The 27,288-nt window shown below is 43.0% G+C and overlaps 1 protein-coding gene across 2 annotated transcripts in view; it reads left to right on the top strand.

The window, feature by feature from the left end:
- Positions 1–27,288, top strand: part of adarb2 (adenosine deaminase RNA specific B2 (inactive)) — a 794,386-nt gene that overhangs the window by 411,884 nt on the left and 355,214 nt on the right. For both annotated transcript variants that reach the window (XM_059971913.1, XM_059971912.1), the window contains one exon: positions 19,965–20,051. In XM_059971913.1, coding sequence (XP_059827896.1) covers positions 19,965–20,051 — 87 coding nt within the window. The remainder of the gene's footprint in view (positions 1–19,964; positions 20,052–27,288) is intronic.

The raw sequence follows: 27,288 nt of genomic DNA, 5'->3' as shown, positions 1-27,288 counted from the left end.
TTTCTTCTTTTTCAACCCGTGAACTCTTCTACTTATCACCTCCTGGTTTCTTGCAGTACACCATTCCCTTTCTGTCCCCTACCCCACCCTTCACCTGGACTCACTTATCACCCATCAGTATGCACTCCTCCCCCTCCCTCTCCCCCCATTTTATTCTGGCTTCTGACCCCTTGTTATCGAGTCCTGATGAAGAGTCTTCCCCAAAACATTAACTGCTTATTCCTTCCATAGATACTGCCCAACCTGCTGAGTTCCTCTGGCTTCTTGTGTGTGTTGCTCAAGATTTGCAGCTGCTGCAGAATCTCTTGTGCCTCTTCTCCCCTTACCATGTACCAGTCTAATAAATCTGTTCTGAAACAGATTTTGGCTGCAGTCTACCATCTCTGCAGGATTTGTACATTTCCAGGACAAAGAAGCAGGCAGGAAAGATCATTGCGGACACTACCGCCTGCAAACTGCCTTTTCAAGTCAAGTCGAGTCACCTTTTATTGTCATTTCAACCATAACTGCTGGTACAGTACACAGTAAAAATGAGACAATGTTTTTCAAGACCATGGTGTTACATGACACAGTACAAAAACTAGACTGAACTACGTAAAAAACAATAGAGAAAGAAACTACACTAGACTACAGACCTACCCAGGACTGCATAAAGTGCACAAAACAGTGCAGGCATTCCAATAAATAATAAACAGGACAACAGGGCAAGGTGTCAGTCCAGGCTTCGGGTATTGAGGAGTCTGATAGTTTGGGGGAAGAAACCGTTATATAGTCTGGTTGTGAGAGCCCGAATGCTTTGGTGCCTTTTCCCAGACGGCAGGAGGGAGAAGAGTTTGTATGAGGGGCGCATGGGGTCCTTCATAATGCTGTTTGCTTTGCGGATGCAGTGTGTGGTGTAAATGTCCGTGATGGCGGGAAGAGAGACCCAAATGATCTTCTCAGCTGACCTCACTATCCGCTGCAGGGTCTTGCGATCCGAGATGGTGCAATTTCCGAACCAGGCAGTGATGCAGCTGCTCAGGATGCTCTCAATACAACCCCTGTAGAATGTGATGAGGATGGGGGGTGGGAGATGGACTTTCCTCAGCCTTCGCAGAAAGTAGAGGCGCTGCTGGGCTTTCTTTGCTATGGAGCTGGTGTTGAGGGAAAAGCTCCCTTCTGGAAAGTGCTATGGCTATTGAAACCAAAAGTTTCATACCATCTTGAAAGTTTCTTTCCCCAGGCAGGTAATCTGATCAACCATTCCAGCTATTCTCCCCTTGACTCACCCCTCCCATCTATTACCCCTCTCACTACACTGCAAACATTTTAAACCACTTTTTTATAATGCTGTTTACATTGTAAATGCATGCTGATGTTTGGGTTTTTATGCATGTTTTATTCCAGATCTGTACTTTAACCTCTAACTTCATTTTTATGAAGCTCCAATATGTCAGTCTAATGCCTCCTCTTCTGCCAAGAAGGCAGAGCAGCAACATCTTATATTCCATCTGAGTAGCCTCCAACCAAATGGCATGAATATCATTTTCTCCTTCCAGTAAACAGATTTCCCCCTCCCCCTTTCCACACTCTGATCTTTTACCCCTTCTCATCTGCCTATTACTCCCCCCTCCCTCCCAGGTCCCCTCCACCATCCCTTTCCCCTCCGGTCTACTCTCCTCTCCTGTCAGATTCCTCCTTCTCCAGCCTGTGGCCTTCTCCACTCACCTGGCTTCACCTATGACCTTCCAGCTGGCCTCCATCCCCTCCCCCCCCCAACTTTTATTCTGGTATCTACCCCCTTCCTTCTCAGTCCTGAAGCAGGGTCTCGGCCCAAAATGCCGACAACCTATACATTTCAACGGAGGCTGCCTGACCTGCTGATTTCCTCCAGTGCTGAGTGAGCATTGCTTCATTTTATATCATTCTTCATAATTGTTGAAAGTCTTTTTGTTGCATGTCATGCCCTGAAAAACACACCCACAGCAAGTTCTTAGCACAAGTAAATGTATATGGTGAATAAAGTTGATCCTTGAACTGCTTCCAACACAGTAAGGTTGTCCCTTAAATGAGAAGAAGAATGCTGTACACAGAGCTTCAAATGCAGCCCCACAAGTGTGTTTAAATTCCACAGTTGCTATGGTGGGATATGAACTCAGGTTTTCTGTGATGATCCAGGTGTCTGAATTATTAGTCCATTACCCGAACCACTGTGCCAGCGCCCTGCCTTAATTGAGCAGTCTCAGTTATCCCTCTCCACCAGTAATTCTTCTGCTCCTTTGTTATCTAATTCCTGCAGCTTGATACACTGTAAATGCGCTACTGACGGTGGGTGTTCTGCTGAACATTACTCTTTAGATTCTGGTGGGCAACTGTTCTTCCTGCTCTGAAACAAGAGCAGATGGCGCATTATGAGAAAAGCAGCACGTTTGGGTGCTGACATTAATTGCTCCATTATGAGCAAGAGCCTAATCACTGTGTGTGAAGTGGTTCAGCCGGCCTATAATGCAATCAGAACAGCTGAATCACACAATAAACGCCATCAGTTCTCCATTTCCCCCAACCATCTGAAAAGATCTCTGATAGCTGTCTGTAGTAGGATTGCGTTCAGCTTCTTTCAATATAGTCAATATACACTCAGTGGCCACTTTATTAGGGACCTACTGTATGTTAATGGTCTTCTACTGCTGTAGCCCTTTCACCTCAAGGTTCAATGTGTTGTGCATTCAGAGATTCTCTTCTGCACGCCACTGTTGTAATGCGTTGTTATTTGAGTTACTGTCGCCTTCCTGTCAGTTTCAACCAGTCAGGCCATTCTCCCCTGATGTCTTTCATTAAAAAGAGATTTTCACCCACAGAACCACCACTTCTTGCTTTGCAGTCAACAGGACACTAAAGCCAATTAGTTTATATGAATGTCCGTGCACCACATGAGCCTACAGTACTGTGCAAAAATATTAGGCACATATATATAGCTAGGGTGCCTAAGACTTTTGCATAATAATTTTATGTATTGCTCTATACTGCAGCTACAAAAAAAACATAACATATGTGGGAGATGTTAAACCTGATTCTGACATGGGACTCTACTGTGCACTGAGAGTGGAAGGGGGCAGGGAGAGGGGAATCATGGTTGGGAAATGGGAAAGGGAGAGGGGAGGGAGCAGGATTGATCAATAAACCAATTGTTTGGAACCAAATGACCTTGCGTGGTGTCTGAGAGCTGGGTCTGTCTACACACGTGCCACCCCCGCCGCTACCACTCTTTCTCTGTCATCTGTCCCACACACCTGCTGTGGTGCCCTACCCTCTCCATTCCCAACATCCTTTGCTCTCTCTCTCCACTCCACATTGACAAACACAGTACAGTGCAAAAGTCTTAGGCACCCTAGCTATATACTGTATTCTGTATGTGTCTCAGTCTTTTGCACAGTATTGTACTTCTCTACTTCCTCACCTAAGTCCATCAGCAAAACCTTCAATTTCCTTCTCACCCATCTATATCCATCTGAGCTATTTACTCCATTCACTTCATCTGAGCTTCACGATGATGACTTCCAGTTTCACAACACTCTAGATAAAGAAGCTTTTCCTGAATTCTCCACTGGATTTCTTGGTGACGATTTTGTCATGATGGCCTACAGTTTTGTTCTTCCACACTGAACAAAATATTCTCCCTTTAATCATTCATCCATATTAGATTGCTGCTCAGCCATTTTTCCTCAAAGGCAAAGAGATTCTTAATACCCTCCCTCAGTTCAGTTATTGTTTGAAGATGAATGATAAATGGTGATCTTACCAGTAAATATAGTGAAACAATGCATTGGAAATAGTTGAGCACTTACTACCCATGTTCATTTCCCCAAATTAAGGAGGCACATGAATCAATCTCATTAAAGGCCCTGCAGACTCATCGTTTACATCGCTGATAGTTCTGTAAATTCTCTATATATTGTATATATCACTGCTGTGGTGGGATGTCTCCAAATTTCAGAGTTCAGGTCACTGGATATTTACTCAATAAATTAACCATGTTGTTATGACTCCCACACATTATGCCCTTTCCAAGGCCAGTTTATCCATCCACAGGTGTGGCATCTAGGTGAATGCATCAGTCTGATCTATTATTGCTTCCACCAGTTTGCATTCCAAATACCTCCATTAGCCTTTTTGTCCCCCATTCCTTAGCATTTAGTCATTTATGCCTTGAATCCAAATTCTCTATGCTTTCAGCTCATAGTATCTCAAATTTTGGACAATATTCTAATTTGTTTCTCATGGGTGTGAAAGAGATGGCCACACTACCCTGTATTCTCTTGTTTGCTTTTTCTATATTTTCTAACTTCCTGTCTGCACTTGTGCTACTGACTGTGCCTTCCAACTTGACTACATCTGCATTAATATGGCAAAAGGCTGAAATGGCCAAGATGGATCCCAGGGAAACACCCACTGTGGCTCAGAGGTGAAAGGTAGAGTGTGGATGAAGGAAATGTGTGACGTTAGATGTTGCCCTCAGACAATCGGTGTGTGGTTCAAGTTTAATTGACAATCAACCATAGGTGAACACCCATGAATACAGACAAACAAAATAGCATTCCTACTGGGCCAAGGTGAAAGAATCAGTACCAAAAGTTGCACACAGCACAAGGTACACTGCATATCACACATGCAATTACAATAGCGGTAAACATAAAATCAAAAAACAAAACAATATAATCCAAGCCCCTGAGTGCCATGTTCTGTACTCTGATAGTGCATGGGAAGTTGTCCCAGAGCCACATCTTTGCAAGAATAGGCACGTAGCATTCCGATCAATATGCACGAGTGCAGCTGCAGACAGACACAATCCAACTTGTCGTCCACCTAGCCGACGTTAGAGGGCAGCACTGACGGGAAGGGCCAGCTCCCAAACAGCACTGGTGCCCGTGGCGTCTCCTCCCCTGGGTGGCTGCCATAGGCAACCCGATGGCATGCAGGCCTGGTCTGCGCAAACAACGGGGCCACAGATCTCCCCCCGTCACCAATCTCGCCAATGAACCAGTAAGCTGGACTTGGAGTATTCTACATTACCAATATCCACCAGGGCCTTGTGATCACTGGAAAAACAACCAAGACAAGTATTTGCACCATTTATTGGACCGGGCACCACCTCCAATGCCTTCCTGTAGCAGGCCACAACACGGTGCGCCACAAGACCAGCTCCACACAACTCACTAGTAGGGGAGACCTGCAGTTCTGATGTTCTTAATTTCCAACAGTGTCTTGTGATCATAAAACAGAGGTAAAAATGAACAATGACACCTTTGTTTGGACCCTGAGAGGTTACTGCGACTGAGCACGCCACCAGATTACCGGAAAGCCAGTGCTGACGAAGGCCATGGAATAGTATGATTTAACGGTACTTCGAAATCTGAAAATCTATATTCTGCCTGCTTTTCCTACCCTGCTGCTAGAGTTAATTGAACAACTTAAATCTGGGTAGCAGACCCTCAACTAACTTAAACTTTATTCATACCCCTCCTAGTGCAGTGTGTGGAGATACATCTCTACCAAAGGAGGTGCAAAGCACTCCTTCCCTCCGCTAGCCTGCAGGTTGCCCCTGGGCAAGGTGTAGCATCTGCTCAGCACACGTGATCAGGGTCACGTGAAGCCATGGGAACAGGTGGTGTAAAGACACTGCCCAGAAGGCGGCAGTGGAAAACCACTTCTATAGAAAAACTTGCCAAGAACAATCACGGCCATGGAAAGACCATGATAGCCCACGTCACACGTCATGGAACGTAACGACAATGAAGACGACTCCTAACACAAGAAGAACTTTACTATTAGGGACTTTGCCAAATTTTTCTTGTCCCATTGTAGTAGCTTCCATTCCCAAGTGTACGAGCCCTTGCCTCAGCCTAACAAGCAGCTGATTATACTCCATGTTTGCTCACACAAAACAAAAAAGCCTTCTATTTTTAGAAAGGTACAAAGTAATTTTTAGAATGCAGAATATTAAAGGGTAGCCAGTGTCTACAAAACACAGTGATTCACTTACCACCGAATAACAATGGTAAATTGACAATGTCAGCTTTTTCGAGTCAGGTAGCAACTGTGAAGGGAAATGAACCATCTCGACCCAAAATATCAACTCTGTTTTGTTCCACAGATGCTGTCTGACCTGTTGAGTTCCTCCAAGTTCTTTTTTGTTCCTTCAGGTTCTTGTACCTGCAGTTTCTGGCATCTTCGTCTGGTATGGGTATTAGTTTACAGATAAGTCTTGGGCAGGACACATCCAAGCAATATTCTGTCACCTGAGCTTGTGGCTGAACCTTCATTTCCTCAAAAGTTATGCTTAACATATCGGGAGTACTTGATTACTCTGGGCCTACACTCAGTGGAATTCAGAAGGCTGGGGGGGCAGATCTCATTGAAACCAACCAAATGTTGAAAGGCTTGGACAGATTGAATAGAGAGAGGGGATGTTTCCATTAGTAGGAGAGTCTAAGATCCAAGAATGCAGCCTCAGAATAATGGTCCATCTTTTTAGAATGGAGGTGAGGAGGAATTTCTTGTTATCGTGGAGGACTGTTGAGGATAAGTCATTAAGTATATTTTTAGGGCAGAGGTTGATAGATTCTTCAGTGGTAATTGTCCCACCTCCTCCTTATCATCAATCCCTAGACCCCAATTGCACCGGTGCGAATGTCTTTGATGTCATATGCAAATATCTCCACTTGAATGGTTAATGCTAGGATACAAAGGTGAATTTCTGGCTTTGATCTCTTGCTACTTATATCAAAAAACCCCACCATTTTGTTATAAACAGGACTGTCTGGATAGGCCTGTTTTTCCACCTGCTCTTGCCCCACTGAACTTATTTTCACATCTTGACTCCATCCTGTCTCCCTCTATCCAGTCCCTTCCCACTTACATCAAGAGTACCTCTCATGCCCTCCACCATTTTAGTAACTTCCAAATCGCTGATCTCAACCACATCACCTTTACTGTGAGCATCCAGTCTCCGTGCAGTTCCGTTCCCGTCAGGAAGGTGCTTGAGGGCTCAGCTTCTTCTTTGCACAAATGCCTGATCAGTTTCCTTGCACTAATCCACCTAGCAGAACTTGATCTTACCCTCAACAATTTCTCTTTCAATTCCTCCCACCTTCTATAGATCAAAGGTGTAGCCATAGTCCTTAGTGAGACCTGTGTTTTTGTTGGCTACATAAAAGAATAACTTTACCTTTTGTAAAGTTACCTATGGTAACAACTCAACCACCACAACCATGTACCATCCTTCCCCTCTCCCCCACTCACTGCCCAGTCTTTTTCCCCACTACATCAATGACTGCATTTGTGTAGAACACATGCATTACATCACCTCCTTCACCAATTTTCTCCATCATTAAATTCACCTATACCACCTTTGAAATTTCTCTCTGTTTCCATCTCAGTAGACAAGAGTTGCTACTGACTTCTTCCACAAACTTCCAGGATTCTACAACTACCTTGACTATAGTTCCTCCCAACCCTCCCCCTGTAACTTTGCTATCCTTTTTTCTCAATGTCTCTGTCTCTGCTGCTTCTGTTCGCAGGGTAAGGCTTTCTGATCTCAAGAAGATGTGGAACCCCCTTCCCCATAATTGATTGAGTCCTCATGTACATCTCTGACTCCTGCTCTCTAGCAATTGATTTTCTTCAGTCCTCATCTTTCAGTCCACCACCTCCCCCACCCAAAATCCAGAACATCTATTGCTGCCATCACAGATGCTACCCAACCAATTAATTTCTATCAGTGTTCTGCCGTTATTCTGCATTTCAACCTCCATTGCTCGATGTTCTTTTAGAATGAGGTGCTTTAAATTAAATTTAAATTTGCTTTTGCAGAACGCATCTGGGGAAAAGTCTGGTTCAACATCTGAATCAACTTCAAGCTTACATCCAAAAATCTGTCAATTTCATCATCACCATCAGTGCTCCTAAAACAAACCTTTCACTGTAAAAGCAAGATCTTCACGCATTATTAAAATTACAGCTGGATAAGGTCATTTCAATGTGAATCAATTCCCTGATGCCCAGTCAGTATCCCATAGTGAGCTTCACACATATAAACTGTGTTATGGATGGTGTCAAGGATGGTCATTTACAAGGTGGAAATATATTGAGAATGAGAACTAAATAAAGTATTGCAGAGTGCATAGCACCAGGGGATTCAGACTAACTGACAGGAGCAATATTGGCTTCAAGTTGGTTTTAGTTTCCCTTTGGCATTTGACTTTTTAAACTGGAGGATGAAGAAAAAAATCATCATAATTAATAATAATAATAATAATAATAATTTTAAAACCAGAACTGTAACCCTGTACCACTTATAAAAATTTCGGAAAAAAAAAGAATTAAGATGGTTTATTGCTAAATAGGCTAAATAGAACTGACTTTCAGCCAAGGACACAGTGACACCATCGGCCATTCATCTCTCTTCTTACCAAGGACATCTCCACCTGGTTGTCCAAGCGCAGGGGTCCAAACTAAGCTTGAGGTCAGCTGGCAGGGCACTTGACTTCAGATCTCCTGTTGAACCCAGCAGTGAGTGCCAACATAGAAGGGAGGGTCTCAAGCGCACTTTGCAACCACCTCTGTAGATTTACACCAAGGAGTGTGGGGCAGACATATTGGAATCAGCAAGCAAGTGGGAAAGCAAAAATATCAGTAAGAGCTTGGCTAATGTAACTGTTCACAGTTCCACTGACACCAGGTAGATAATCTTTGAAGCATATTGATAATGTCTGGGGTCTCCAATCTTGTAGAGAAGGCAATGGCAAACCACTTCTGTAGAAGAACAGTCATGGTCATGATACCATGATCACCTACATCATATGACGCGGCACATAATGATGAAGATAATGAATGTAACTGCAACACCTTTTATTATTTATTACCATTTTAAGGTATTCTAATTTTCTTAAGTTTTTTATATATTATTTAAATCTACCTCAGTAGTTTTAAATACTGTAAGTCAGGCAGCAACTGTAGAAAGAGAAGCAAAGTGAACCTCTCAGATCTAAAACCCTTTATTAGTTGTGCCAGAAAATATAAGTTAAGTTGACCACCACGGGCGACGTGTTCAAGTTGTGTGCCAGGTACAGCCAAAGGAGACATGTGAGACTGCAGCAACAAACAATCTTCTGGAGAAACTCAGCGGGTTGAGCAGCATCTGCGGGAAGAAATTGTCAACGGCTCAGGTTGAAACCCCGCGTAAGACCAGCTCAACGTGGGAAGTTGAGGTATTGACGGTAAGAATCAAGCAGGTGTAAAGGTAGTCACAGCAAGCAAGAGAAGGAGAGGATGGGTCAGGAGAAAATGGAGTGAATTGGAGAGGAGTGTGCTACATACAGACACAAGAGACTGCAGATGCTGGAATCTAGAGCAACAGAGAGCCTGCTGGAGGAATTCAGTGCATCGAACAATGTCAGTGAGGGGAAAGGATTTGTTGATGTTTTGGCTTCTGATATAGGGTTTCGACCTAAACATCGACATTTTAAAACCAACACAGATGCTTCTTGACCTGCTGAGTGACTCCAACAAACTGCTTGTTCCTCCAGAGTTAAATGCAGACTAGCACCCAACCAGGAGTAAAGATATTCAGGAAGTAAGAATTACCAGCAGTGTGAGGATGTCAGGAAAAGGAGAACGACTGAATATTACACTCAATGGAATGAGGAATTCAGGCACTAATGGCTGGCTTCCACAGCCCAGGGAAAGAATCTTCATTTGAAAATTAATGAACTGTTAAATCAGATTTAAACAGGGTCTTGTTTAACTTAGTGAAGCAGCTCTGTACCTTTTGAAGCTTCCTGTTTAAGACACCTGCATTTCCTGAACTTTTACTGCAGTGAGCACTGACACATTGCTGTAAGTAAAGCAGAAGGTAAACCATAAACACAAGAGATTCTGCAGATGCTGGAAACCCAGAGCAAAACATGCAAAATGCTGGAGGAACTCACAAGTCAGGCAGCAGCTGTAGAGGGGCAACACTTTGGGCCAAGATGAAGGGTCTCTACCCTGAAAGTCGACAGTTTATTCCTCTCCATCAATGCTGCCTGACTTGCTGAGTCCCTCCAGTGTACTGAGCGTGTTGCTCATTTTGAGCGATTTGCCATTCATATTAAAAATGGAAAATTTAGCCCTCGTCCACTCTGAGCAATCTGTCGAATAGATTAGCAGGCATTAGTGAAAGCACTTGTTAAAAGACAGTAATGAGGGTCTGAGCCTGCTTTACAGAGTTCTGCAGGCAAACGAACATTGAGCATTTTACTGCAGGTTAGACCTGGCATTAGCGAGATTAATGAAGGCAATGGTTCAGAACCAACAGCACAGCCATGGCACAAATAGAGGAAATGTGCAGCAGATTTTATCACAATGACTGTGGTTGATAGGCTGGTGTAGCGAGAACGGAGATTATTTCCCCATTGTTCTGGTAATTTGTTTTGCTGAGATTGAAGCACTCGGAGAACAAGAGCAAACATCCTTTCCATCGTTAATGCGTTACCATTTCACTAGGTCAGTTTTCCTTTGCTAAATTCAGCGAACAGAGAGTGTGCAGAAGGCAGGGGAGGTGCTTGACACACAGTGAGTGCTACCCCAGGCATTCATACTGCAGCATAATAATCACATACCTTGGACGGAGGGGAAGAGTAACACCTGAGCATGCTGGCATTCAGCAGGGAAGCTGTGCCACCTGTCCGTATAGACCTATAAATGTACAGTCTGCCATCTGCCACGTTCTGGTGGCAATATGTCAATGTTTTTTGCTTATGTAGGACATAGAATATAGAAAAGTACAGCGCAATACAGGCTATTTGGCCCATAATGTTGTACCGAGCTTTTAACCTTCTCCAAGTTCAACCGAACCCTTCCCTTCCACATTTTACAAGAATGGACAAGATCGCACCAACCAGCAAACAACACGACCAATGGTGACGTCCTGCAGACAGTTCACAAAACCACTTCTTTTGCTTCTCCTTCTCTCAAATATGATTCAGTTACTAAGCTGCGTGTGATTGGAACCGTGGTTTACATTGAGGTGGTGTGTTTTTGGACTACCTGAGTGATCTGGCGCTTTGCTGTCTCTGAGGGGGTTTGGTGAGGTTTGTAATAGAGTTTGCAGCTTGGAGGCCTGGAAGCCTGGACGTAGGGTGTGAGCCCATGATCGGCTCCATTGCTTCTCTCCAATTAACGCATTGAGCAAGGTTAGAGTCCACGAAGATGAGAGTGGAGGAAGCGCACCATCTGCCTGCAATTTGACTGGTCTTCCTCTCCTGTCTCGCTAGTTGCTGTCGGGGAAAAGTGCAGGAGTCTTGGGATCCACCACGCAAGGATCGATGGAGAGTCTGCGGACTCACTTAGGATGACATTTGTGTTCATGATGTATGTGTCACTTGATTCTGGTTGTTCATTTTTTTGCCATTTTTCAGCGGTTTAATCGGGCCAATCGATGCGGTCTAGGGCACTTCAGTGAAGAATGCTTTGCCCTGCGGCCAACAGTGGGCCAGTGGCATGACACTGAACTGAACTAAACTGAACACCACTGGGTTCCTGGTTTGATGTTTGACATTCTATGTGTTGTCCACTCTCTTTATGCTGTTTGCGCAATTTGTTCTTTTTCACCCGCTGGGTGTTTGATGTTTTAGAAACACAGAAAACCTACTGCACAATACAGGCCCTTCGGCCCACAAAGCTGTGCTGAACATATCCTTACCTGAGAAACTACCTGAGGTTACCGAGAGCACTCTATTTTTCTAAGCTCCATGTACAGGTGTCCCCCGCTTTACGAATGTTCGCTCTACGCCACTTCATTTTTACAAAAGACCTACATTAGTAACCTGTTCTCGCATTACAAAGAGGATTTCCACTTTTACGAAAATTCTTCCCATGTAAGTTAATGGTTCTTCACTTTATGCCATTTCGGCTTAAGAAAGATTTCGTAGGAATGCTTTACCTTTGTAAAGAGGGGGACACCTGTAACTGTTCAAGAATCTCTTAAAAGACCCTATCGTATCTGCCTCCACCACAGCCGCCGGCAGCCCATTCCATGCACTCACTGCTCTCTGCACACAAAACTTACCCCTGATATCTCCTCTATACCTCCTCTTCTTGAACAGGTTCCATATTTCTTTGTTTCGTGGCTGCCTGTGGAAGGACGAATCTCAGAGTTGCATTCTGTATACATAGTTCGATAATACATGTTCTTTGAATCGTTTAATTTTACTTTCATCCGTGCACCTATCTAAGAGTTACTCAAATATTTCTAATATCCCTGCACCTTCCACCATGCCTCGCAGTGTATTCCATACGCTTGCCTCTCTCTGTGTAAAAAAGAACTACTGACATCTCCCCTATACTTTCCTCCAATCAGCTTAAAAGTATGTCCTCTCATATTCACCACTATTATCGATGCCTCTTATCTTAAACACTTCTGTCAACTCTTCTGTCAACTCTTCACTCCAAAGAGAAAAACCCTAGTTCACTTAACCTTTCCTCATAAAACATTGTTGTCTAATCCAGGCAGCATCCTGATAATCTCCTCTGCATTCTCTCTACAGCTTCCAAAACCTTTCCCATTGAACTCCATCTGCCACTTCTCAGTCCATCCTGTTAATGTCCCATTGAAACCTGTGACAATCTCCTACATTATCCACAACACCACCAATCTTTGTGTCATCTGCAAACTTCCTCACCCATCTTTCCATTTCCACATCTAAATCAGTTATAAAGTCACAAAAAGCAAGGGTCCCAGAACATCACAGTCACAGACCGCACAGAATATACTCCATATGCTACCACTCTCTGCACTCTGTGGGCAAGCCAACTGCAAATTCATGCAGCCAAGTTTTCCTGGAGATCCCATGCCTCCTGACTTTCTACCATGGGGAACCTTGACAAATGTCTTACTTAAATCCAGATGCACCACACCTGCTGCTCTACCTTTATCAATTTCCTTAAAGAAATCAATGAAGTTCATGGGGCACAGCCTGCCCCCCAAAAAACCAAGCTGACAATCCCCAATCAAACTATGCTTCTCAAAAATGCTCGCAAATGCCATCTCTAAAAATCGTCTCCAACAGTTTTCCCCCATTGATAGAAGACTCACTTGTCTATAATTCCCAGGATTATCCCTATTAACTGTCTTGAACAAAGGAAAAACATTTGCAAACCTGCAATTTTCTGTTACTACTCCTCTGGCCAGTGAGGACAGAAAGATTTACCGGGATGCTGCCTAGGATTAGAGAATATGTTTTATGAAGAAAGATTGAGTGAAATAGGGCTTTTCTCCTTGGAAAGAAAGACATAAGAGTTGATTTGATAAAGTGTATAAGATGGTAAGAGGCATAGATAAAGTGGACAGTCAGCAACATTATTCCAGGGCTAATATGAGAGGGCAAAATTTTAAGGTGATTGGTGGAAGGGATAGAGGGGATATTAGGGTAATTCTTTTACACAGAGTGACAGATGCATGGGCACACTGCCAGAGGTGTTGGTAGAAGCAGATACATTCCGAACATTTAAGAGACTCTTAGACATACATAGGCATAAAAGAAAAATGGAGGGCTAGGGAGGAAGGCTGAGATTCATCTTGGAGCAATTTAAAAGATTGGCACAACATTGTGGGGAAGGGCCTGTACTGTTCTACATTTTATATTATTTTAAACACAATGCCTACCACCATCTGTAAGGTAATACTGAAACATTCACAACCATGTTCAGTCAAAAGTGCTAGTTAGATAATCTCTCCAGCTTCCTCCTGAAAGCCCTACCTACACAGAAGTCAGCTTCCGCCAGTTTGATTTACTCCATTCAATATTAGGAGCAAAGGCTATGGGACCTAGTTGTACCTGCAGTCAAGCCATTACAATACACTCATTTGCCCAAAGTGGATATGTGTCCAGGTGTATCTTGTCCATTAAAATCAGGACTGGACCTATGATATCTGCCTAATATCTATTTGAACAGTCTGCTCTCATTCATCAGCAATTTAATGAAGAATATCACCATCTACTCCCATTACCCAGGTGAGGATTCACCCATCACAGCTTGATCCAAACATGGACAAAGAGCTGAATTCGAGAGGTGAAGAAAAAGTGACTTTCCTTGACATCAAAGCAGCATTTACTGAATACAGCACCACGGTGTCCTAGTCAATTAATTTCAAAAAGAAAGCACGTATATTTGGACTCAAGTCTTACACAAAGGAAGACGGTTGTGGTTGTTGGAGGAAAATCATCCCAGCCCATTTAATCATTGCAGAGATTCTTGCAACCAACATAATCAAAGATCCCTCCCACTCTAGACATTCTCTCTTTTTACTCCTCCCACTGGGAAGAATTTACAAAAGGCTGAAAAACACGTATCACCAGGGTCAAGGACAGCTTCCATCCTGCCATTATCAGACTACTGAATGTCTTCTTGTACAATAGGGCGGACCTTTGACCTCACACAATACCTCATCACATCCTTGCACCTTGCATCTGCCTGCATGGCACATCCTCTGTAACTCTATCACTATATTCTGATATTGCTTTTCCTTTGCACTACCTTGATGTGGTGCAAAGGAAAAACACTTACAGTGTATTAGTGTGATCTGCATCGCATGCAAAACAAAATTTTACATTGTGCCTCAGTATATGTGACAATAATAAACCAATTTACTTTATTTACCAAACATTTCCATTTAATGTCCATTACATGGACTGCCCAGTGTTCCACTAAGAAGTGAGATCCTGGTGTGATTCAGAATACCACCTTCTCCTTGCTCTGTGAAGGTGCCATTTAGGCACAGAATGATACACTCTCTGTGTGCACATCCTTCGGATTGTTATTTGTACATGTGCACAATTGCTGACTGTCAACAGATCAGCCCAGTTTTTTTTTAGGGAAATTCTTCAGTATCCGTGTTTCCCCACTTCTCTGTCAACCACTTCAGGACTTCCACTCAAATACAAACATCAGGATCAAAATCAATTTGAGCTTCACTGACAGTGTGTCACAAAATTTATTGAGTTGTGGTAGCAGAATGGAGAAATACATAAAAATATTACTGTAATTTACAATCTGAAATATAAAAAATAAATAACACAGTAAAGAGCAAAATAGTGAGGTAGTTTTCATGAGTTCATGGACCATTCAGAAATCTGATGGTGGATGGGAAGAAGCTGTTCCTAAAACCTTAAGTGTGGTGTGTTCTGGCTCTTGTACCTCCTCTCTGATGGCAGTAATGAGAAGAGGGCATGTCCTAGATGGTGTGGGTCCTCAATATTGATTGCCATGTTCTTGAGGGAACACCTTTTAAAGATGTTCTAGCTGATGGGGAGCCTGGTGCCCATGATGGAGATGACAGAGTTTACAACCCTTTGTGGCTTTTTCTGATCCTGTCCATACAGGCAGTGATGCAACCAGTCAGAAAGCTTTCCAGGGTACATCTGTCGAAAATTTGCTGGAGACTTTGGTGACAAGGAAAGGAAAGGACTATGGAAAGGAGACGGGTGGAATCATTGCTTGTTTCCACTTACGTTTGGGAGAGGGGAGCTGGGGGAGACTTGGGGGTTCTCATGTTTGACTGCCATTCACTTTTTGGGGCACTTCTCTGTTTTCATGGACGTTTGTGAAGAAAAAGCACTTCAGGATGTATATCGTGTACATTTCTCTGACATTAAATTTGATCTTTGAACCTTTGAATATACCAAACATGCTCCAATGTTGGACTCCTTACGGAGTCTGCATAAAGATCAGGAGATAAGTTGATGATGTTTTACCACTTATTTGAAGAGAAGGGAATAGGCAAGGGGGCCAAGGTGTGTATTGCTTATTTCAGATGTTTTCTTTCATGTATGTATGCTTTTAAAAGTTCCTGTTTGGTTTTATACTGTTTTAATGTTAATTTATGGAGGTTTCTATAGCTTTTGAAGTTTTAAATGTTTGACAACATGATGTATCTGGCTGTCAATGTTGTCTTCTTTTTCTTCTGATTAGAATTTGTTCTATCTCCCTGCCTTTTAACCCCTCCTCTGCTGATGGCATTGAGCCACATAAAGCATTTTCAACGTGTAAACCTCACTGTCAAGGATTAAGCAGTTGGTGCCTGTTAAGAGAAATCTGATTCACTAAATTCAAACTTAAATTCAGAGGCCAACAATAAAAATAGGAAACTCAACATTAACATCAAACTGTATCCCATGCAAATTATATGACATATAAATTAAAGATACCATAAATTCTTCTCTGATCTCCAGTGTCCAGGGGCAGGTCATTAAGTTAGTTCTATCAAATACGCAACAGATTTTGCAGATGCTAGAAAACCAAGGTTACACTCTCAAAATGTTGTAGGATCTCTGGTCAAGCAGAATCTATGGAAAGGAATCAAGTGTCAATGTTTCAGGCTGAGACCCTTCATCTGGACTGGACAAGGAGGGGGAAACAGCCAAAGCAAGAAGATTGAGGGAGGGGAAGGAGTATTAGGTAGGAGATGATAGGTGAAGCCAAGTGAGGGGGAAGTTAGGTGGGTGGGGGGGGAGGGGTGATGAAGTGAGAAGTGGGAGATGATAGGTGGAAAAGATAAAGGGCTGAAGAAGAAAGAATCTGATAGGACCGTGGGAGAAAGGGAAGGGGGAAGAGCACCAGAGAGAGGTCATAGGCAGATGAAGAGAAGAGATGAGGCAGGATGGGGAATGGAAAAAGAGATAAAGAAGTACAGGCGGGAAATTACTAGAAGTGAGAGAAATCAATGTTCATATTGTTAGGGTGGTTGCCAGCCAGGCAGAATATGAGGTGAAGTGTTGCTCCTCCAACCTGAGAGTGTTCTCATCATGACAGTGGAGGAGACCAAGGACCAACAGGTCAGTCTAGAATGGGACAGTGAAATTAAAATATTGGCGACCAGGAAATCCACTTGTTGCAGATAGAGCTAAGGTGCTTGACAAAGCATCCCCCAAAGCTACGTCGGTTCTCAAAGATGTAGAGCAGGCTGTTCGCTCTACCAAATTTCTAAATCTATGATTTAATTAAAAATCTCATATGATGATTGATGGATGAGAAACTTTTGTGACGTTAGTTACTAAGTCACAATTTATGAACATGTTGTAGTCGCGCACAATGCGCTACTAAAGAAACACACGGAGGCAGAGAGAGCTGAACTCCGAATGCCTTTACTGATTCAAAATTGCGTGCTTAATTCTCCCCTCCCATGGGCCCCTGTGACCCGCGGGGCGGACGTGACGTCAGACTGTCCCCGGAGCGGGTAGTTCCAAACGTGCTACCACGTGTCTGCCCTCGGCTCCCGATGGCGGTTCGAATCCCATGTGTGCCGGTCGCCACAATGTTACCAGATCCTGATTTCAGATGGTCTGTTTTGCTTGTATTTCAGACTTTGCCTCTTGTCTACTTCTTTAACCTGAAATGTTAACTCTGCTTCTGTTTCCACGGATCCCGCCTGACCTGCTGAGTATTTTCTGTTCTTAACCCTGAGACATTTTATCTGCTGTGATGAACCTGAGTACATTACAGCTGGAATGCATAGTTCTGCTTTTGCCTTACCAGAGAATCAATGTGCAGAATGCCTGTCATCCTGTTGTGCATATCCCAACATGAAGCAGACTTTAGGTTCATCCCACCTTACAGTCCATAGCCCTGCAGGCTGTTTTCTTCAAGTGTCAATGAATGTTCTTCAGCCTGCATAGAACTCTCACTCTGGTTGTTATGACTTACATCATTTTTCCACTCTCAGATACTCTACCCACTCAAATCTCTATTCCAACCATTTAGTTTCCTTGATTTTCTTACTCTCTTGTCAGACCCTTGGTATGAATAAAACTCACACCTACACTTTTCTTGGCATCCTTCAAGGTACTCTTTATAAGTAGCATTTTCAACTACCTCATTATACTCTATCCATACCTGACTCACTCATTCTGCTCTCTTGGTCATCCCACATGTAATTGACTCACTAATTTGCTGATGAATCTCAAAATCTTCCTTAACTCTCTGCCTTCTGTAAGTGTGCCTCTGTGATCAAGCTTATCATCATCAGTGCTAATGGTGCTGAATTAGGATTTGAAATACTCATGTAAGATGCCTTGGCATTGTTTACTTATATTAAAGGGTGTAATAGAAACACGCAGTAATTTTGCCACACTAAAAGTTAAATTCAGAGAAATCAGACCATTTTGGAACCACGTGTGTCAGCATTTTTGATGGCTGCTCATTATTTTCCTGGATAATAGGCATTGTCACAGTTCATAGAGTTATAGTGTGGTACAATCAGAGAAAATGACTCCGTGGCCCACAATGTCCATGGCAAAATCCCACTTGCCCACAACATGCCTGTACCCTTCTATATCTTGCTTAGCTTAGAGCATGTCTAAATGTCCCTCTTAAGTGTGGTGATTGTATTTGACTCCACTGCCTTTTCTGACAGTGAGTTCCAGTTCCACATTCTCTGTACAAAAATAACAATCTTTCTCGTAAAGTCTTCTTTAAAGCTCTTTCCCCTCTCCCATAACCTATGCCCTCTTGTGCCCCTACCATAGTTAGAAGATTCTGACTATCTATGCCTCTAATAATTTTAAATACTTCTTCAGGTTACCCTTCAGACTCCTTCACAAGCTATTTAGAAGCCCACTATAAATCTAAAATCCTCAAATGCAAGCAACATCCTGGTGAATCTCCTGTATACTCTCACCAAAGCAACCACATAGAACAGTACAGCACATTACAGGCCCTTCAGCCCACAATGTTGTGTCGACCCTCAAGCCCTGCCTCCCATATACCCCCCCACACACCTTAAATTCCTCCAGATACCTGTCTAGTAGTCTCTTAAACTTCACCAGTGTATCTGCCTCCACCACTGACTCAGGCAGTGCATTCCATGCACCAACCACTCTCTGAGTGAAAAACCTTCCTCTAATATCCCCCTTGAAGTTCCCTCCCCTTACCTTAAAGCCATGTCCTCTTGTACTGAGCAGTGGTGCCCTGGGGAAGAGGCATTGGCTATCCACTCTGTCTATTCCTCTTAATATCTTGTACACCTCTATCATGTCTCCTCTCATCCTCCTTCTCTCCAATGAGTAAAGTCCTAGCTTCCGTAATCTCTGATCATAATCCATACTCTCTAAACCAGGCAGCATCCTGGTAAATCTCCTCTGTACCCTTTCCAATGCTTCTACATCCTTCCTATACTGAGGCGACCAGAACTGGACACTGTACTCCAAGTGTGGCTTAACTAGAGTTTTATAGAGCTGCATCATTACCTCGCGACTCTTAAACTCTATCCCTCAACTTATGAAAGTTAACACCCCATAAGCTTTCTTAACCACCCTTTCTATCTGTGAGGCAACTTTCAGGGATTGTGGACATGTATCCCCAGATCCCTCTGCTCCTCCACACTACCAAGTATCCTGCCATTTACTTTGTACTCTGCCTTGGAGTTTGTCCTTCCACCTCACACTTCTCCAGGTTGAATTCCATCTGCCACTTCTCAGCCCACTTCTGCATCCTATCAATGTGTCTCTGCAATCTTCGACAATCCTCTACACTATCTACAACACCACCAACCTTTGTGTCGTCTGCAAACTTGCCAACCCACCCTTCTACCCCTACATCCAGGTTGCTAATAAAAATCACAAAGGTAGAGGTCCCAGAACAGATCCTTGTGGGACACCACGAGTCACAACCCTCCAATCCAAATGTACTCCCTCCACCACAACCCTCTGCTTTCTGCAGGCAAGCCAATTCTGAATCCACCTGGCCAAACTTCCCTGGATCCCATGCTTTCCTATAATGTGCTGATCAGAACTATGCACATTATTCCTCATAGAGTCTGACTCATGTTGCTCCCAATTTTTCTTCAAATTGAAGAGAATGTTGCTTATGCTACTGTGAGAAAATTATAATATGAATGTAGGGCACTGCAAGTCTAATAAAACTAATGTTCTATTATATGCTTCTATTTTCAGATAAATTAAACACCCTTTCTTCGTTCATTGGTCCATTCAAGTATTTCAGCCCTGGTTTGGAAAATACTGAGGATGAAGATAATTTGAGTGAGTGTCATTTCCTTTCTGGTTAAACAAATCATGAGCAGCGCTACAATGGAATTAAAACTCTGCCCCCGTTGCCAGACAAACCCTTGACATAATAACATGTCTGCAGTTTAAATGAATGGATGAGCTAATGCTTGCATTGAAATAATGGACTGCTGATTGACACAGAAAACACTCAGTTAACATCGACTGAAGCAAACAAATCTAATTTGTACCTAATTTCTTATTAACATGTTCCAAGCAGCATTACAGATTTGAGCACAAAAGGAAGGATTTGGTATTAGAAAAACTGCAGTGCAAGCATCGAACCATCTGGCTATGGAAAGCACAATAGAACCAATTATCCATGTTCCCCCACTTATGAAGCTCAATATAAATATAAGACATTAAATAGCTCTATCTTGTAACATTGAGAATTTAGAACTGTGAATATTAAATATGAAAATTATGAAAGTATCTCAGACAGAATTATTCCATTGGGTAAATGTACCTCAATGTAGTGCAGGTCAGTTTGTCCAAGAGCCCTCGTTTGATTGTCAGAGCGCAGTGAATTAACTGAACTAGCAATGAGGTCCACAGGGAGGAGAGAGTTTCAATTTTCAGTGAATGTATGAGTTTCACTGAAAATTTAGTACGTCTTCCATTGCCCAAGGTCACCAGCCAGGTGAACACACAAAGACAGTCTCCTGTGTTGCTGACCATAGCTTTAAGAGAGTTATTGATACAATGTAATATTACACATGTATCTAACATATCCAGAATGTGGACGCTCTGTGTTCCGTGACAAAACTCAATGCTGAGTACTTACCTGACTGTACATCATTGTGGTTAACGTTCAATATAAAAAGGATTACAGTTCAGTTCCATTTGAGTAATTCACAATGTCAAGACCGGAAGACTGCAACAGGTGCATTAATGTATATAGGCTATCTTCTACTTTAACACACTGTCCTGTCTGGCTGATCAAATCTCGTGCTAATGGAGCACCATCTGTCCTACTGGAAACTGTACATTATTCCAGGAAAACAGGAATAACCAACAACCTTTCTCCAATATCAGTTATTCACAGACCATCCTCCTCTATTTCCTCTCCTAGATCACGAGATCATGAACACCCTTTTCTTTAAGATCATCCACTTAACTCCCTCTGATGTGACCCCAATCCCCTTTCCAACTATGTAAATTAATCCTCATCTAACATCTCTATCTACTTTTTAGTATGCCCTCTTCCAGCAAAGTGTACCAGTGACACACCTCTTACTCCCATGGATTCTCCATTCCATTCCCTGTTGCCTTTCTTCTGTTGTCTAGCCCAATATAATATGTCTCATTTAACCAAAGCTTCTCTAGAAATGGCATTGTATCTGTCCATAACATCATTATCCCTGAGGCTCTTCCTCTCTCTTATCCGCATTTCCTTTTCAGGCAACACCATCTTACAGTCAGTGAACCAATTTCCTCATGACATCACTATTCAATAACATCCATGTTCCCTCCACTTTGCTTGATGGACATCCAATCTGAGACGAACTTCGAGTATTTCTTCAACATTACGAAGACTCAAAGTTCAAAAATTCATTTTGTTGTCAAAGTATCCATGTACAATGCATCGCTGATATTTGTCAACTCTAGGTAGCCACTAAATACAAAAAGACCATGGGTGTCGATGAAAGAAAAGACATAAACTACCCCCTCCCCACATGATAAAGAGAAGAAGCAAAGCTTGCAAACTCCGACACAAAATTTCTGTATTTTATTTTAATTTGGAGATACAGGCCCTTCTGGCCCACTGAACCTTATTGTCCAGCACCCCACCAAATCCACCCTCGGACAGGGCAATTTACAATGACCAATTAGTCTACTAACTGACAATAGACAATAGGAGCAGGACTATGCCATTCGGCCCTTCTAGCCAGCACCGCCATTCACTGTAATCATGGCTGATCATACACAATCAGTACCCCGTTCCTGCCCTCTCCCCATATCCCTTGACCCCGCTATCTATAAGAGCTCTATCTAACACTCTCTTGAATGCATCCAGAGACTTGGCCTCCACTGCCTTCTGGGGCAGAGCATTCCACATATCCACCACTCTCTGGGTGAAAAAATGTTTCTGCATCTCAGTTCTAAATGGCCTACACCTTATTCTTAAACTGTGGCATCTAGTTCTGGACTCACCCATCAGCGGGACCATGCTTCCTGCCTCCAATGTGTCCAATCCCTTAATAATCTTATATGTCTCAATCAGATCCCCTCTCATCCTTCTAAACTGGTACATCTTTGGACTGTGGGAGGAAACTGGAGCGTGCGGAGGAAACACACATGCACTTGGGAAGAAACGTACAAACATGCTTACAGAGGATGGTAGAAGTGAACTCTGAACTCTAAATGTTTCACTAACCATTGCGCTACCGTGGCACCCCATACTTCCATCTTTCATGTACCTGTTAAATTAAGAGGTTTTTTGAGGGGTTACAAATCACATTTTGCTTTCCTTTATGCATGGAAGGAGGCCATTTCTCCCATTGACTCCCACTGAGTCAACGACAGCTCCCAGAGTATTCCCGATCCGCCTACTACTTGCCCAGTAACCTAACCACACACCCATGATCGTCAACACCCTTTTGGTTAAAGATAAAGATTAGATGTATTTCCCACACGTACATTGGAACATTCAGTCAAACGCATCTTTTTTGCACCAGTGACCAGCACGGTCTGAGGATTGTGCTCGGAAACCTGCAAGTGCCGCCATGCTTCCAGGGCCGGTGGAGCAGGCCCACAACTCACAAACCCAAGTGGAACGTGGGAGGAGCCCGGAGCATCCCGGCCCAACCCACACGGTCATGGGAGGAATGTACAATCTCCCTACAGATGGCAGCGTATGACTACCATACAAGGCAGCACATTCCAGGCATCTACAACTATAAGTAGAAAACTTTGCCTTCACATCCTCCTTAAAACTCTCCCCCCCCCCCCCCCACCTTCAATGCATGTCCTCTGGTATTAAACATCTCAATCTTGAAAAACAGGTTTGAATCCTGGGACAATTCTGGGGATCAGGTCTCTGTCCATTCTGCCTATGCCTCCTATAATCTTGTAAACTTCTCAGCCTCTGACGCTGCAGAGAAAACAACCCAAGTTTATCCAGCCTCTCATGTTAGCTCATGCCCTCTAAACCAGGCAGCATCCTGCGCCCTCTTGTTTTTGATGCCTCTTTGGGACGTGACAGAAAACCAGAGCAGACAAGGTGAATGGATGCATTTATGGAGAGAAGGTGCAGAAAGCACCAGAGGTCTGAATTGATCCTGGGTAACTGCTGCTGTGAGACAATGCAGTGGACGGAGAAAATGCAGTAGGTGTTATGAACTTGGATTTAAGGTACTGGAATTGTTCTATTATTGACACAGGTACCAAAAAGAGTGAAACACTTTCCTTGCAAACTATTCATGCAGATCAAATTATTACTTAGAACACTGGGACAGTACAAGGTAAAACAATAAAAATGCAGAGTATAGTGTAACAGCTTCAGAGAAAGTACAGTACAGGTAGATAATAACCTGCAAGATCATAATGAGGTAAATCATGAAGTCAAATCCATCTTATCATTCTAGGGAAACTTTTAACAGTTTTACTGAATAGCTTTAAAGAAGCTGTCCTTAAGTCCAGTGATACAGACTTTCTGTATCTTCTATGAAACAGATGGAGGAGAAGCAAAAAGCTCTGGGGTTGGTGGGCTCCTTGATTACGTCGGCTACTTTTCTGAGGAAGTGACAAGTGTAGACAGTATATTCATTGTCATAGCTATGACAAGTTACAAGAGAATTGTACAAGTTGTGAAATGACGTGGAGAAGATTCAAAATACATTTATTTTCAAAGTACGTAAGCAGTATATAACCTTGAGGTTCATCTACCCTGATAGAGAATATGATTTGAAACTAATTGGTAAGGAGAAAAATAAGTCGGAGGTATATAAAGTTTTCCTTTTCCCAGTGTTTGGAGGTGCTGTTCAGTTTTCTGTTTAGGGGTCAATACTGTTAGCTTGGTATATCAATATTTTGATACTGCCCAAAGCAGAAAATTTCATGAATTCTTTAAGATAACCAAAAGAATGCAAAAGGCCCTTAATGAGTTGTAGGGATGGGTTGCAACGTCAACATTCACTCTCAGTGAAATATAAGCAATCTGTTTCAGCAAAACAAAAGAGTAATCATATTCTAATAGGCACAGTGCTGTGGATGGAGAGTTTGGGGTACAATATTTAATGAAGCAACAGATTCATAAAACAGTAGAAGTGCTAATGGAATTCGTAAGTTTAATCTTAGATATAAAAGTCAGAATGTAATGATGATACTCGCTAAAACCAGATTAAAACCTCATTTAGAGTACTGGGAACACTATGGGGTCTGACATTAATGGATATTGGAGCTTTAGGGAAAGTGTACCACAGATTTATTTGAACAGAGATATGAAGAAATAAACAAAACAAATAAGGACTTGAGAAGTTTGGTCTTATCTCATTAGTACAACAGGATAAAATGACAAAACATTTGAAATGGCTCAGTGGAAAAAGGAGGCTATTCCCTAGAGCTGATGGGTAAACAACAAGAGGCTCTGGGGGCAAGGTTGATGGATTGTAAAAGTATAACACCACATGACATATGAGCAGAGTTAGGCGATTCACAATCAGGTTTAATATCACCAGCTTATGTCATGAAATTTTCTATTTTTGCAGCAGCAGTAAAATGCAATACATAGTAATAGGAAACAAACTGAATCACAGTAAATATATATATTAAATAGTTAAAATAAATAAGTAGTACAAAAATAAAAATAGAAAATGCAATGAGGTAGTGTTCATGTTTTCAATGTCCATTTAGGAATCAGATGGTAGAGGGGAAGAAGCTGTCCCTGAATCACTGAGTGTGTGCCTTCAGGCTTCTATGCCTCCCTCCTGTGAGGACAAGGCATGATCTGAGTGCTGAGGGTCCTTAATGATGGATGCCGCCTTTTTGAGGCATCGCTCCTTGAAGATGCCCCTGAAACTACAGAGGCTAGTGCCCATGATGGAGCTGAGTTTGTGCAGTTCATTTCGATCCTATGTAGGTGCAGCTCCCGCTCCCACAGCCCCCAATACCGGACAGTGAAGCAGTAAGTTAGATTGCTCTCTATGGTACATCTGTGGAGTGTCTTTGGTGACATACCGAATCTCCACAAACTTTTAATGAAATACAGCCTCTGTCATGCCTTCTTTGTAGTTGAATCAACAGGTTGGGCCCAAGATAGATCCTTAGAGATATTGACACCCAGGAACTTGAAAGTCCATGGAGTCTGCTCCACCATTCCATTGTAGCTGATTTATTATCCCTTTCAACCCCATTCTCCTGCCTTTTCCCTATAACCTTTGATACCCTTACTAATCAAGAACCTATTGACCTCTGCTTTAAGTATACCCAAAGACTTGGTTTCAACAGCCGTCTCTGGCAACGCATTCCACAGATTCACCACATTCTGTTCTAAAGGGACATCCTTCTATTCTGAGGCTGTGCATTGTAAGAAGTGTTCTTTCCACATCCACTCTATTTAAGCTTTTCAACATTAGATAATGTTTCAATAAGCTCCCCCTTCGTTCTTCTAAATTCCAACGAGTACTGGCCCAGAGCTATCATACACTCCTCATATGATAACCTTTACGTTCCCTGAATCATTCTCATGAACCTCCTCTGAACTCTCTCCAACGTCAGCACAGCCGCTCTTAGCTAAGGGGCCCAAAACTGCTCACAATACCCCAAGTATGGAAGTTATTTCCACAACTAGTGTCTGAGAATAATGACAATGTCTTACTTAAGCTGAGTGGAAAGCATGGATGAAAGTAGAAGAACAATGGGGAGGGGATGAGTTAATATAAATACAATTTTTGGCTCACTTGTGACGGAGGGTGTAAGCATGGGTGTCGGTAACAATTGAAGATCGTTAAGTGCTTTGCGGAGACTGTGTGCAGAGGAGCTGCATGCCCGACACCTGCTCCTGGAGATGGGGCAAGTCAACAAAACAGCAGAGTAGAAAACATAAAATTCAAGAGATTATGCAGCTGCTGGACATCCAGAATAACTCAGACAAGTTGCTGGGAGGAGCTCAGCAGGTCCAGCAGCATCTACGGAGCAGAATAAATGGTTGATGTTTCAGGCCGAGACTCTTGTTGGAGATATTAGTACTCTCTAGAAGAATAGGCTACACAAACACTAGACCTCCCAGCCCTCCCTCCCACACACACACACACACACACACACACACACACACACACACACACACACACAGCTTTCAGCTTTCACTGAAGGAACTTCTCACTGTAGTTACACTCACCATTGGTCTGATCTGCCAAATACCAGACATTGAACCACTAGGCATCTGTCAGTCCCGAGAGACCATGAATTTGTGCCTTGGAAGGTTTCCAGGGCCAGGCCTGGGCAGGGTTGTATGGGAGACCGGCAGTTGCCCAAGCTGCAAGCCTTCCCCTCTCCACACCACCGATGTTGTCCAAGGGAAGGGCACTAGGACACAAGCAGCTTGGCACTGGTGACGTCGCAGAGCAGTGTGTTGTTAAGTGCCTTGCTCAAGGACACAAACACGCAGCCTCAGCTGAGGCTCGAACCAGTGACCTTCAGATCAATAGACCAATGTTTTGTCCACTGGGAGTAGCTAAGGTTTATTGAACAATGGTAATGTTTCCCCAACAGTTCCCTCTTGAACAGGAGAAGAAGCAGCTGAAAGATAGCTGGAAGTTCAGTAGTTTGTGCTTTGTTTCTTAAGGACATTTTTTCAATTAATTTGGCGAGTACAGACCCAGAGCTATCAAATGCTCCTCGTATGATAACCCTTTCATTCTCAGAATCATCCTTGTGAACCTCCTCTGAACCCTCTCCAATGCCAGCATATCTTTTCTTAGATGAGGAATCCAAAACTGCTCACAGTACAAGGTGAGACCTCACCATTGCCTTATAAAGCCTCAGCATCACACCCCTGCTCTTGTAACATTTAAAACAGAGATATGGAGAAATTTCTTTAGCCAATGGGTGGTGAACTTGTGAAATTTATTACCACAGGCAGCTGTGGAGGCCAGGTCGTTGGGTATATTTAAAGCAGAGCTTGATAGGTTCTTGATTGGACATACCATCAAAGGTTACAGGGAGAAGGCAGGGAACTGGGGACAAGAAGGATCAGCTATGATTGAATGGTGGA

The sequence above is a fragment of the Hypanus sabinus genome, chromosome 6 (genome assembly GCF_030144855.1).
Source record: "Hypanus sabinus isolate sHypSab1 chromosome 6, sHypSab1.hap1, whole genome shotgun sequence".
NCBI classification, from domain to species: Eukaryota; Metazoa; Chordata; class Chondrichthyes; order Myliobatiformes; family Dasyatidae; genus Hypanus; species Hypanus sabinus.
Note: the sequence above shows the minus strand (reverse complement) of the source record. Positions and strands in the feature narration are given on the sequence as shown.